Source organism: Lycium ferocissimum, chromosome 9 (genome assembly GCF_029784015.1).
Source record: "Lycium ferocissimum isolate CSIRO_LF1 chromosome 9, AGI_CSIRO_Lferr_CH_V1, whole genome shotgun sequence".
NCBI lineage: Eukaryota > Viridiplantae > Streptophyta > Magnoliopsida > Solanales > Solanaceae > Lycium > Lycium ferocissimum.
The window spans coordinates 38,098,675-38,110,965 of NC_081350.1; the positions used below are offsets into that span (position 1 = coordinate 38,098,675).

General features: G+C 34.2%; 1 protein-coding gene and 1 non-coding gene across 2 annotated transcripts; one reads left to right on the forward strand and one right to left on the reverse strand.

The window, feature by feature from the left end:
- The first annotated feature begins 346 nt into the window (after window positions 1–346).
- Window positions 347–5,482, forward strand: LOC132030616 (putative glucose-6-phosphate 1-epimerase). Its single transcript, XM_059420320.1, has 8 exons — window positions 347–938; window positions 1,642–1,716; window positions 2,502–2,558; window positions 2,657–2,820; window positions 2,989–3,123; window positions 3,911–4,013; window positions 4,197–4,296; window positions 5,049–5,482. The coding sequence occupies exons 1-8, from the start codon at window positions 831–833 to the stop codon at window positions 5,216–5,218; spliced, it is 912 nt and encodes a 303-aa protein (XP_059276303.1). The 5' UTR covers window positions 347–830; the 3' UTR covers window positions 5,219–5,482.
- An 82-nt stretch (window positions 5,483–5,564) lies between these two features.
- TRNAM-CAU (transfer RNA methionine (anticodon CAU)) lies at window positions 5,565–5,636 on the reverse strand. Its single transcript has one exon. It is a non-coding gene; the product is annotated as a tRNA-Met (tRNA).
- Between the last annotated feature and the right edge of the window lie 6,655 nt (window positions 5,637–12,291).

Here is a 12,291-nt window from a genome sequence, read left to right on the forward strand (position 1 = left end):
AGTTTGTTCAGATTGAGGAATTATTCTTAGAGCTGTTGTTGTTTTTATTCTTCATCATCATCATCATCATCATTATAGAGACAAAGTTTTTCTTGGAGTAATATTTTAGGTTTCTCACACAACCGACAGTTAGGTAGCAAAGGTTAAATAGCAAAAAAGTCAACATGCCAAATATTTTGACCAAAGTTGTCTTCAAAGGCCGTTAATTCAGGTAATCAACGTCTTATTAAGTTTAGCTGACAAATTCTCAGCTTACATAATACAATGTACATACATTTATGCTCCACATTTTTTTCTATCAAATATCTGACTTTTCAATAATATTTTCTTTAATAGTAGCTGCAAATAAGTCCAAAAGTCATCATAACAAAAACAGAAAAAAAAACTACTCTGCCTTGTTCTACCTTTGTACATTTTCCTATTTGAAGAAATAATATAGTTAGACAATTATTGGGGTTGCTTCATTTTGCAAAAGAAAAAAAAATCTTTTTGAGTTTTGAAGTAAAGGGGCAATTTTTTTTTCTTTGCTTTATATGGTTATTAATTTCCTCAAGAAGATAAAAAAACTGGATCTTGAATTAGTGGTGAATAGAAGTTGATAGTTAATTTTCAGGTAGTTAAGATTTTGGTACACTTTTCACGGGAAAACTGGGATTATCACAGGGAAAAAGCAACAATTTTCAACTGTCTGAAGTTATTGCAGCTCAAGTTTCTGTGGTTTTGTTTCTGTTAGAAATTTTGTGTTGTCAGTATAAAACTAAAGGCTTTATGCTGTGTTTTATCAGAGAAAAACACAAGTTTATTGATATCCAATATTTTGTGTTCTTGAAATGGATCATTCTGCAGCAGATAAGGATTTTAAAGCTGTTGAAGTTGTAAAGGATAAGAATGGAGTTGATCAAGTTTTGCTTCGAAATCGACGTGGCGCCTCTGTTCGAGTTAGTCTTCGATGTGTATTACTGTTTGTTGCACCATTTGCTTTTTATCTTGATATTTTGTTGTCGTATTTCTCTCAATATCATGCTTCAAATTCTTTTTTTTTTTTGAGCCGAGGGTCTATTGGAAACAACCTCTCTACCCCACAAAGGTAGGGGTAAGGTCTGCGTACATACTACCCTCCTCAGAGATCACTTGTGGGATTACACTGGTTATGTTGTTGTTGTTGCCTCTGTTAAAGTTAGTAACTCTTGAGATTAATCTGTGTTCATAGATTTAAAGACTCTCTATATGTTTAAGATGAGTCTGGATCATCTATCTGTTCACTTACCAGTATTATTACTATTATGCTAGCATTATCTTATGCTTCGATTTTATTACTGTTGTTGTTTCTTTTACTTTGGTTATCTTTAATATTTGTATTGTCTGTACTTTTCTTCTTCAATATTTTCATCACAGCTTTACTCTTGCAATTCTTTCAAACCATTTTCTGAAAAATGATTTTCTTGAGCCGAGGTTCTATCGGAAACTGTCTCTCTACCCCACAAAGGTAGGGGTAAGGTCTATGTACACCCCACCCTCCCCGGACCCCACTTGTAGGAATATGCTGGGTATGTTGTTGTTGTTGTATGTGTTTAAGATGAGAATTTATAAATCTGAAATCTTTGAAAAACTGATGTTTTCTGTATTGTTTTATATATCCAGGTTAGCCTCCATGGAGGACAGGTTCTATCATGGAAGACTGACCAGGGTGAAGAATTACTTTTTATAAGCAGCAAGGTACACTTCTGAAGACAATTGTATTGAAGCAATTATTCTGGTTTTCTTACTTTTGTCCTTCTTCTTAATTTGATTATGGGTGAAAAGCTTGTAAGTTGTAAGCAGGGGCGAATTCAGAATTTAGAGTTTGTGGGTTTAGTATGAGTTTGATGGTATATACATACATTTAATTCTTTTTGGGCATATATATACGTAATTCAAGCGAAAGTAATGAGTTAAGTTGAACCAACACGACCCTCGCTAGATCCGCCTCGTCTTGCAAGACTCATGTTTCCACTAATCTTGCAATGAAAAGCTTCATTTAGATCATGTGGAGGCGGCACCAAAATTAAAGTTTATGGGTTCAGGATTCTAGTTTTTTTGTGTTACTGGATTCTAAATTAATAATTCATACATATTCACTAAATTTCTTAAAGCAAATACAGCGTTTGGCCCAAAGTAACTGGGTTTGGCCGTACCCGTAGGATAGACACTGTCTCCGTCCCTGAATTCATGTTGAATCACTATACTTTCTTTGAAATTATTGTTGATGAAATGTGAGTATCATATGCTACTACAGAATTTATGCTACATGGTGATATTCTTCATCTCCATTACCCCCTTCAGACCCTCAAATTCTTGTTCCAGCATGAAGGTGGTTTTTCTAGTCCCGCTTGTTAAAAGTCGAATATAAGGAAATCTCGGAAGTAACTCGATAACTGAAGAATGAAAGGAGATAAATATGTGAGACAGAGAACTTGTTGCTACGTAGAAACTGATAGCTTGCTCTCCTTTATGTGTTTTAGGCAACTTTTAAGCCGCCAACAGCTGTGAGGGGAGGGATTCCCATTTGTTTTCCACAGGTAACATGGTACTCCAGTTGTCTTACTGTCTATATGCTTTACATTCTTCTAAAATATGACTTTTGAAATGTGACTGATGTGTACGTATACTTGTGAAGTTTGGAAACCGGGGCTCCCTCGAGCAACATGGATTTGCCAGAAATCGGATGTGGGTCATTGACGATAGCCCTCCCCCACTGCACCCTAATGATTCCAATGGAAAAACATATATCGATTTACTACTTAAATCTACTGACGATGATCTTAAAATCTGGCCTCATGGGTAAGAACTTTATCTTGGATACTCTTAAGATTCGTTCAATATAATCCATTTCTTTTCTTCATAGGCAGCACAGTTAAATTGTTGTGAAACCCAGTTATAAATGATCAAGTAGTACTGCTAGTACATTTCCAGCAAGTGATATTAGTCCTCTCTCTTCTCTTTCTCCAGTTTTGAATTCCGCCTGAGAGTGACTTTGGCTGTTGATGGATGTCTTACCCTGATATCACGCATCAGAAATATCAATTGCAAGCCTTTTAGTTTCTCCATTGCATACCATACGTATTTTGCTGTCTCAGATATCAGGTAACTATCAGAAAGAGTTTGTTACTGAAGGATTCATCTAAACAGAATGATTTGTTCCCATCTCTAGCTTCGACTGATAAAAAAATCGCTTTATAGTATTGAGGAGCATCTGCTGTCAAACGTCTTATATGAACACAGAACAAGATTAGTTGTTTACAATTTAAACCTATAGCTAGGGCCGGCAAACTGGTTAAAAATAACAAGTAACCATCCAATCCGACAAATTAGATATGGGTTGGATAACTGACTTTTTAAAAATGGATCAAATATGAATACTATCCACTAAAAGATGGATAATATGGATATCCATATCATCAATACCCATTTGTCTGCTTTTTATTTTTTATGAGTTCTTGTTTTCTAGGAATCTAAGCTTAAACCATGGATAATATGAATATCCATATTATCCGTCAGTTAACCCATTTTTTATCCGTGTTAAATATGGGAAGGTCAGATATTTTATCCATTTTTGTTTAACCCATTTTGACCCATCCATATCCGACCACACCCACCCGTTTGCCATACCTGCCTAGAGCGTACAACCCTTTGTCACTCCCACAATTTCTGGAGCACAATGCTGTAGCATACCAAAAATAAAAACAGGATGAATATATATTCACCCTTCTGATCTATTAACAACAAAAATTCGATGTTCCGGTTTATAAGCTCACTAGGTATATCGTGTTGATTCTCATTGATTAATAGATTTGTGAATTTCATGACATATCCATATAGTCTCCCTATTCAGAACTTGAAAACTAAGCTAAACTAACTGCTCTCATGACAGTGAAGTGAGAGTGGAAGGCTTGGAGACTCTTGACTACCTTGACAACTTGTGCAACAGAGACCGTTTCACAGAGCAAGGAGATGCCTTAACATTTGAATCCGAGGTAAAAAGATTACATACTAGCTGATCTTGCGGGGAGGTAAATTTTAGAGAATTCTTGTCTTGTTTGGATACTCACCTGAGGAAGCACAATGTATACTGAACTTGCATGATTAGATTGTTTATGTTTTGCATAACTGGTTAGTGAGTTTGTAACTCAGTCTTTTTCAACAACTCTTTGTGGTAGGTGGATCGAGTTTATCTTAGTTCAAATGATGTGATAGCAGTTTTCGATCACGAGAAAAAGAGGACTTTTCAGATAAGGAAGGACGGGCTTCCTGATGTTGGTGAGCTCGACTATACTTTTGCATTTATTTATGTGGAACAAAACCTAGGAAAAAAAAGTTAGCAGCACACAAGACAACTTGTCATGGTCATAAGTGAGAAGAATATCTAAAGCATGTGAACATATTCAGGGACCATCAAAACATTAGGAAGGTTGTTGTTAATTGCAAGTATTAGATGATTTTCTTTATAAGAACATTAAAGTTCATGTTGAAAAGCCGACAATTTGGTGGACAAAGTTACCTGATACCTGTGTTGGTGGGAGGTAGTAGGTACCAGTGGAATTAGTTGAGATGCACACAAGCTGGCAGACACCACGGTTACCCAAAAGAACTGAAAATGTATGAGAGGAGAAGGGATCCATTATACAGATAAAGTCCTTAGGTGGGTTTTTGAGCAACAGTACAGATTTTGTATATGTAATCCCTCTGTGAAAGGAAGTTACTAAGACTACTGATATGAACTCTAGAGCCCGTTTGGACTAGTTGAGTGAAAGCGACTGATAAGCATCAAGTACGGAATAGGCAGTTAGATATTAGGATAGAACTGTTGAAGAAGTGTTAAAACTAATAATAAGTAGAGTCTTGGCATGCCATATATTCATTCCATTTGTGACTTTTTGTTAGATTTGGGTAGTTGGTGCACCCAACCCTGTATGGTAACTTCAAAACATTGGCCATGTTCTATTTATAATCTAGTTACTGGACACATTCTGTTTGTAATCTAGTTACTGCATCTTTTCCTGTCTGGGCAGTTGTTTGGAATCCATGGGAGAAGAAATCTAAAGCCATAGCAGATTTCGGAGATGAAGAGTACAAGCATATGCTTTGTGTAGACGGAGCAGCAATCGAGAAACCAATCCCCTTGAAACCAGGTGAAGAATGGACCGGAAGGTTGGAGCTGTCTGTCACACCTACAAGTTGAAGGATCCGTGCACAACACGACCTAATTAGTGAATGTATGACCTCCTTAATATTAACAGCGAAGTCGTACACTAAGAGCCAATATCATTGTTTTTTTTATCGGTGTCAATTAGTAGTACTTAGATGATTGATTGATGTTTAAGAGTTACATGTAATGGAAGTGGGGAAAAGTCCTTTTTAATGTTTCCCCAAACTGTTGTAATGTGAATGACTTTGTTATGCAGAAATGAATCACCTGATGCTGTGTTCTCCATTATATATGTAGCCAAAAAATTGGTGTTTGTTTATGTGAAAACATGTTAAACTTTGATTAAAAAAATATTGGGCAAAGAGGAAAACAACTCAGATATCAGAGCCAGGTTTCGATCCTGGGACCTGTGGGTTATGGGCCCACCACGCTTCCGCTGCGCCACTCTGATTGCTGATGCTGGAAGGCTCAACTTAATTAATAACCTATTTTCAAATCCAGTAATTGTATTCTATTTTTATTGCTTTAAAAATTTAGATGGGAGGTGGAAGCCTCGACGATTGAATTTCACTAAAGAAAAACCGCTTATGAGTTTTAACTAATCATCCATTAATTACTTAATACCTATCCTTAGACACAAGGAATTGACTAGGATCAACTGATTACTTATTGAAATATTGAATAGAAAGTGAAAAATCATATTACAACAAATGTAAATGAGTATTCTATTGTTCTGACTTTGATTGATGACACATTAATTTTAGTTAGACTATAGTCCATTAATGTTAAAGAATGTACTACAACAGAGTGTTGTCATGCAATGCATCGACAAATACGAATAGAGTATCAAATCAAAATCCGAAAGCAGAGATGAAAGGATCATCTTGCATTCTTACTTTGACATGATCATCTATCGAATCAAGCTGATAGAAATTAGAAAAATGTCTGATCAATCTTATTTGGAGAAGTGGCCAAGAATTTTTTGTGATATTCATGATACAAGCCAACAAAAACAAGGTAATATCAAATCTAAAAACATAATAGCAAGACAATACACATGGATTCTAATTTCTAATGTCTATCTTAAACAAAGCAAAAGAATTATTGCAAACTGTTATCTTCGAATATATGAATCCGTATATTTAAGGACAAATATGGATGGTAAAGTGAAAAGAAATTACAAGTGCATTGTCCCTGTTTTTATTGGATACTCCCAAAAGGGCAGTTGACTATCTTTTTATCCTAATAATTATCCAGGATGATTTTTCTCTATCTTTTTATTTTTAAGATTTTAATAATTAATGAAATGATGCAAGTGTCCTTTGAGAATTCCACATTGACAAAGCATTTCTACCAACCAACATGAAAAACCATTGTCAATGATTTAAATCATTAGCTAGCCTACAAGATTCTCTAATTTTAAAAATGGGATATTGGCACTTATAGTCCCTTAAATATTGGTGAATTTTACTTTTGATCCTTGTGAATTTTTTGTTAAGCATATTTAACTTTTAATTAATTGATATGTGCACTTTTGATCCCTCAAACCGTGAATCTTCAAAAATTTAACTAATTATTACGTGCTAAACCATTCAATTATCGAAGTATTGTGTTAAGTTATATTGTTACTCCATATTTGAAAGTGATATAGTACTAAAAATACTTTAAATATCACATAAAAACACGTATTTTGGATAATTCAAGGTAAAATATGTATGAGAAAGAAAAGATATAATATAATGGTTGTCTAACGAGATACTATGTCAGAATAAGATCTTTAGGTGAGTCACATACGGATTGACCGCTTTCTTTTTCTTTTTTTTCCTTTTTTGTTTTTTTGTTGGTAATTTAGACTTTCCATTGAGCACCAAAAAGTGCAGAATTACAATACCTCGAATGTTTGAAATAAAATTTATGCTTTATCGAACTTATTTCATTTTGTTCAAGGCGTAGCCAAATATTATATAGATCTAAACTAACTGAGGCAGCAAAGTGCAATTATGCCATAAAACAATTTCTTTTGAGGGGTTTGCGAAAGGGGGAAGATAAAGAAATAATGACATATAATCGGTTGGTGTACCTCGAATCTTTTTTATTTTATAGCAGTTTATTAAATCTCAATTAAAAAACTTTCCTATTGAAGTGCCGGTCGTTTATAAGGTAACCAAAAAAAAAAAAAAAAGGATTATTGCTTAATAGCATCATCATCACAAAAACAATAGAAACTGGTTCATTAAATTTTCACAGCCGCGGAGTTACGATTTTGAAAAATTACTTCAAAAAATAACTCAAAGGAGATATAAGATATTATTAATGAGATTTATATCCTGATAAAGAATGGATGCTCATTTGCCATTCACGTGGAATTATATGGGCCATCACCATAATAGTATATGCCAACTTACGCGTATCTCGACTATCTCATCGGTCATATGCTATCTTCTATGAATACATGTACCGGATAGCTATGTTTATCAACCTTAGACAGATAGAAAGAAATCATCTACTAGCGTTATGTTTGAAATCTAGCCTCCTTTGATTTTTATCCTAGCCCATAACCTTAGTTCGGAGGTATAGCTAAAATCATACAGTATTTTCTTTTTCTCAATTTATATGTCATAACTTTTTTTTTTTTTTTAGTCTGTCCTGAAAAGAATGTCACACTTTCTTAATTAGAAATAATTTAACTTTAAATTCTTACTTTACCATAATGAGATGATTTATAACCTTCAAAATATTCAAGATTTATTTTTACATCAAAAATTTCAAAATCTTCTTTGCTTTTTAAAACTCCTTTTCGAGTAAGATACTTTCACACAAATTGGAATAAAAAAGTATTATTTTACATCAAAATCTCGGTATTATTGATTTTGAACCAAACGACCCGTTAGAGTGCAAAAAAACTAATTTTACCAAAAGTGCAAACACAAAACAAAAATAATACTTATACAAAAGTTCTTTTTTTGTCGTGTAATTTTCCTTTTTACCATTTCAAAGTGCCCAAAAAAATGTCCACTTACTGCAAATTGACCCCTGATGAGAATTGGACAAATGACTGGGTAATTATATAATTGGACAGAGATGTGTTTGGTTGGCAGAAGAGAGCCACAAGAGTTGTCATAATTTCCAGATTTGTGCTATTTTTAATCCCTGCAATATTTGTATGACGATGATACACCTAATAGTCCCCCCTCATCTGTACCTTTTAAAATCAGTGAATTACGACAAAACAGCACGGATTGAAAAGGTGTAACTGTCAGTTTAACTAAACTCGTAGCATGTTTGTTCATTTGGACTATGTTATTATAGAATTCAAAAGTGTGCATATCTATGTACAACAATAACACATCCAATGTAATCACACAAATGAGATCTGGAAAAGAAATTAGCTGACATTTACGTATTTATCCTCTCTTTGTGAAGATAAAAATGTTATTTCCGATATCCTCTCCGCTCAAATAAAGCATAATAAAATTAAATATGAAAAATAAAATACAATATTGAAGCAGTCATGTTGAACATAATTGAAAAGTGAACGGTAGCACCAATACATAATGCATTTACTGAAGCAAAGGAAACATTGCGTAATAATAAAATCAAAGAGCTTGATAGTATGTGAGCAATAATAACAATATTGAAAGGTGAAATTAGACAACGGTCGACTACCTACTAATCTTCTACCTTAATTCTCGACCTCCATATCCTCCTATCTAGGGTCGTGAGTGTGCATATTATTTGAAACATGTATATTCATTTTTTCATCATTTTTGGTCGTGTGATTTGTTTAAAGTGACATATGCAACCCTTATTTGCAGAAATATATCAAATTTATAAGTTTATGAGTCCTGACAAGATCCTGCTTGCGACCTAACCGCAATTCATTTATTTTAATGGTTCGTATTTTATTACTTATACTACATATTTAGTAGATTTTTTAATACATATATAACAAGATCTTAGCCAAAGCTATAAAGTTCTGTCAAATCCGTATCACATAATGTGCATCCATCTCTGCTTATTTGGAAGGTTTTTAGCCTAGTCCGTTGGTCATTTCACCTTGACGGTGAGCATCACAAAAACATTTCATATACTAACAAATAGAAATTCTAAAATTGAAAAATTGTATAGAAAATTTGTTTGGGGAAGTAACATTGATTCTCAAAAAGTGCATCTCGTAAATTGGGACTAACTTCACTTGGAAAAGGAGAAAGGAGGTCTTGACATCAAAAGTCTTAGCGAATTTAATGATGCTTTTATTGCCAAGCTTTGTTGGAGATTTATCTCGGAACCTTAGGTCTTGTGGGTCTCGGTGTTAGAAGGAAAATATGGGATCCAAATTAAGCCTCTGCCTTTGATTTTTCCTTCTTCTCGGGGTACATCCTTATGGAATCGTATGTGCAAGCTTTGGCCTTTTGTCCGTCATAATCTTTGTTGGTCAATAGCTAATGGTAAGAATTGTGTCCTTTTGGTATGACATTTGGTTGATGGATAAACCTTTAATTGAGGTTGTTGATAATTTTATTCCTGATCATATTTTACATTGGATGTTAGTGGATGTTGTTGGGCATAAAGGAGATTGGAATTTGGAGCTCATTTCTCTCTATGTTCCACAACAAATAGTGGAATTACTTGGCAATTTTCCGCCTTCTAGTGAACAACTCGAAGATGATGAATTTTTCTGGAGAAATAGTACTAGTGGTTCCTTCACAGTTGCTTCTATGTATGAGGTTCTCAACAATTCAGAGCATCTTCTTTCTGATAGAATCTAGAAGTTGATTTCGGGCTGGTCCAGGCCTGAAAAAATTTGAGTGTTCCTTTGGTTGTGTTGGCAGAGGTGGAATGCTTACAAATTTGGAGAGATATCGCAGACATCACTTCAGAGGGTACTTGCACGGCTTGTGGAGCAGAAGAGGAGTCTGTGTTGCATGTTTTGCGACATTGTATGCATGCTCGGGCTATCTGGGTTCACATTCTTGATCCAGATGACATGTCTCGGTTCTTTGCTCTTGATATTCATGGTTGACTTTCTGACAATTTAACGTCTAAATTCAAGGGACTTACAAATGATGATTGGAGAATCATCTTCGGATACACCTGCTGGAAAATTTGGATATGGCGTAATAACGCTCTTTTTCAAAATGAGTATCTTTCGGCAGACAAAAAGATAATAACCCTTGTTAGCATGATTAGAGCTTGTGCTACTTCTTGGCTTTCGTTGAAGAATATTGGGGAAGCGTCTAACAACAAGCATATAGTTCGTTCGTTTTGGGTCACGGCGTCCCAGTGGTGGGTGGGAAGCTTTGAACACGGATGGGGGCTCTTGAAAGAGTATTTTGATGGAAGCTGCAGCAAGTATTTCGTGATTTTAATAAAGAGACTTGGAGGTTTTTCGGTCAAAATTAGAGTTTGTACATCATTTAGAGCGAGCTGTGAGTCCTACCGGCCTTCGGGAAGCATGGGATAAGGGTGGCGGCGAATTGCCTTGTAAATTGATAATGCTAGTGTAGTTCAGGTGTTGCAGGCTGGAAGAACTGCGCCTCATCGGAATGTGATATTGTCAACCGCATTCGTCAACTCTTGGCTAGGAGCAGGGTGGTCTTCGTTACTCATAGTTACAGGGAGGCTAATTCGGTTGTTGATGGTTTTTTAATACCAATTTGGCGTTTAGTTAAGAATCTCGCTTTGAATGGCATTCACATGTGCCTCTTAACATTTCTTCGCGTGCTGTATGAGATGTTGTTGGGATCTCATTCCCTCATTTAGTTTCAGGCTAGTTTCTTAGTGTTTCAGTTCTCTTTAAAAAAAAACAGTCTGATTTGTATCATAATTAAGTAGAATGTTAGGTTGGTTGTAAACGAGGCAAAAAATTACCTCACATGTTCTACTTAATGTGATACTTTTATTACTTAAAAAGTTAAAACAGATTTTTATTTGATTATGATTTTTAAGAAAAAATGATAATATGAAATTTCGATTTATTCTTATTATTTGTCTACAAATATAAATATAATTTTTTTTAAATGTTTAAAGTCCAATTAATATGAAATAAATGATTTTGACTCTGAATTTCGTTATAATGATTTATATTTTGTAACAAGTCAATCATTGAGTCATTTCTGGAATTGAGTTATTCAAGTAGTAATAATTTTATTGGCCATAGATCCCTCTAGTATTTCTCTTTTTTTTTCTTTTTCCTTTTGTGAGGTAAATGCCAATACGATCATTTTCATTTGTACATCTCGTGACTTTTAACTCTATTTTTCTGTACAGATAGGTCCACTCACCATATCTATTATACTGCACTACTGAGTACTAACGGTTGGAAATATTCATCACTTTTTTCTTATTTTCTACTCAGTTTTGGTGCTTGAGCAATGTGTAAATTTCAATTCGTGTCGGAAAGTCACACATTAAGGTTAAATCATTTTCTAACAGAGGCGATTCCATACTCACGGCTCGAACATGAAACCTTTAAATTAAGATTAAAAAAATACTTACCACTCAACTGCAACATTTATTGATAATTTTTCGTCACTTTTTTTTTTCTTTGCAATAAACTGTAAATATTACCATGGAACAAAATAAACTTACACCAAAAGAGCACTTAGTAATTCTAACAACATCCCAGGAAGGGTATAGAATCATCTAAGAGCCCGTTTGGATTGGCTTATAAGTTGGTCAAACCAGCTTATAAGCCATTTTTAACTAATTTTAATATTTGGCAAAAATAAAAAACAGCTTAAATTAAGTTAAAAAGTGCTTAAAATAAGCCAAAATCAAGAAGTTGCTCAACCCTAACTTTTTTTTTTTGGGCTTAAAGTCATTTTTGTTTGACCAACAACTTTACTCTTTTATCCCTTATATTTTCTATTAATTTCAATACTACCCTTACTTCTAAAAACTCTTTAAGCACTTTTATCCAAACACGTAATTATTTATTTATAAAATAACTTTCAGTACTTAAAAATACTTTAAGCACTTATACTTAAAAGTCACTTTTTTAAGTTAACCCAAACGGGCTCTAAGCCTCCAACAAAAAAACAGCCTAATTACATCAAGTGCACCAAAACAAAAGTAAAACTTACACAAATAACTACCTTTTAACA

Coding starts and splice junctions, on each gene's coding strand:
- LOC132030616 (XM_059420320.1), top strand. CDS start 831: ATGGATCATTCTGCAGCAGATAAGGATTTTAAAGCTGTTGAAGTTGTA. Junction 3,124..3,910: donor TTTGCTGTCTCAGATATCAG/GTAACTATCAGA, acceptor CTCTCATGACAG/TGAAGTGAGAGTGGAAGGCT. Junction 4,014..4,196: donor CCTTAACATTTGAATCCGAG/GTAAAAAGATTA, acceptor TCTTTGTGGTAG/GTGGATCGAGTTTATCTTAG.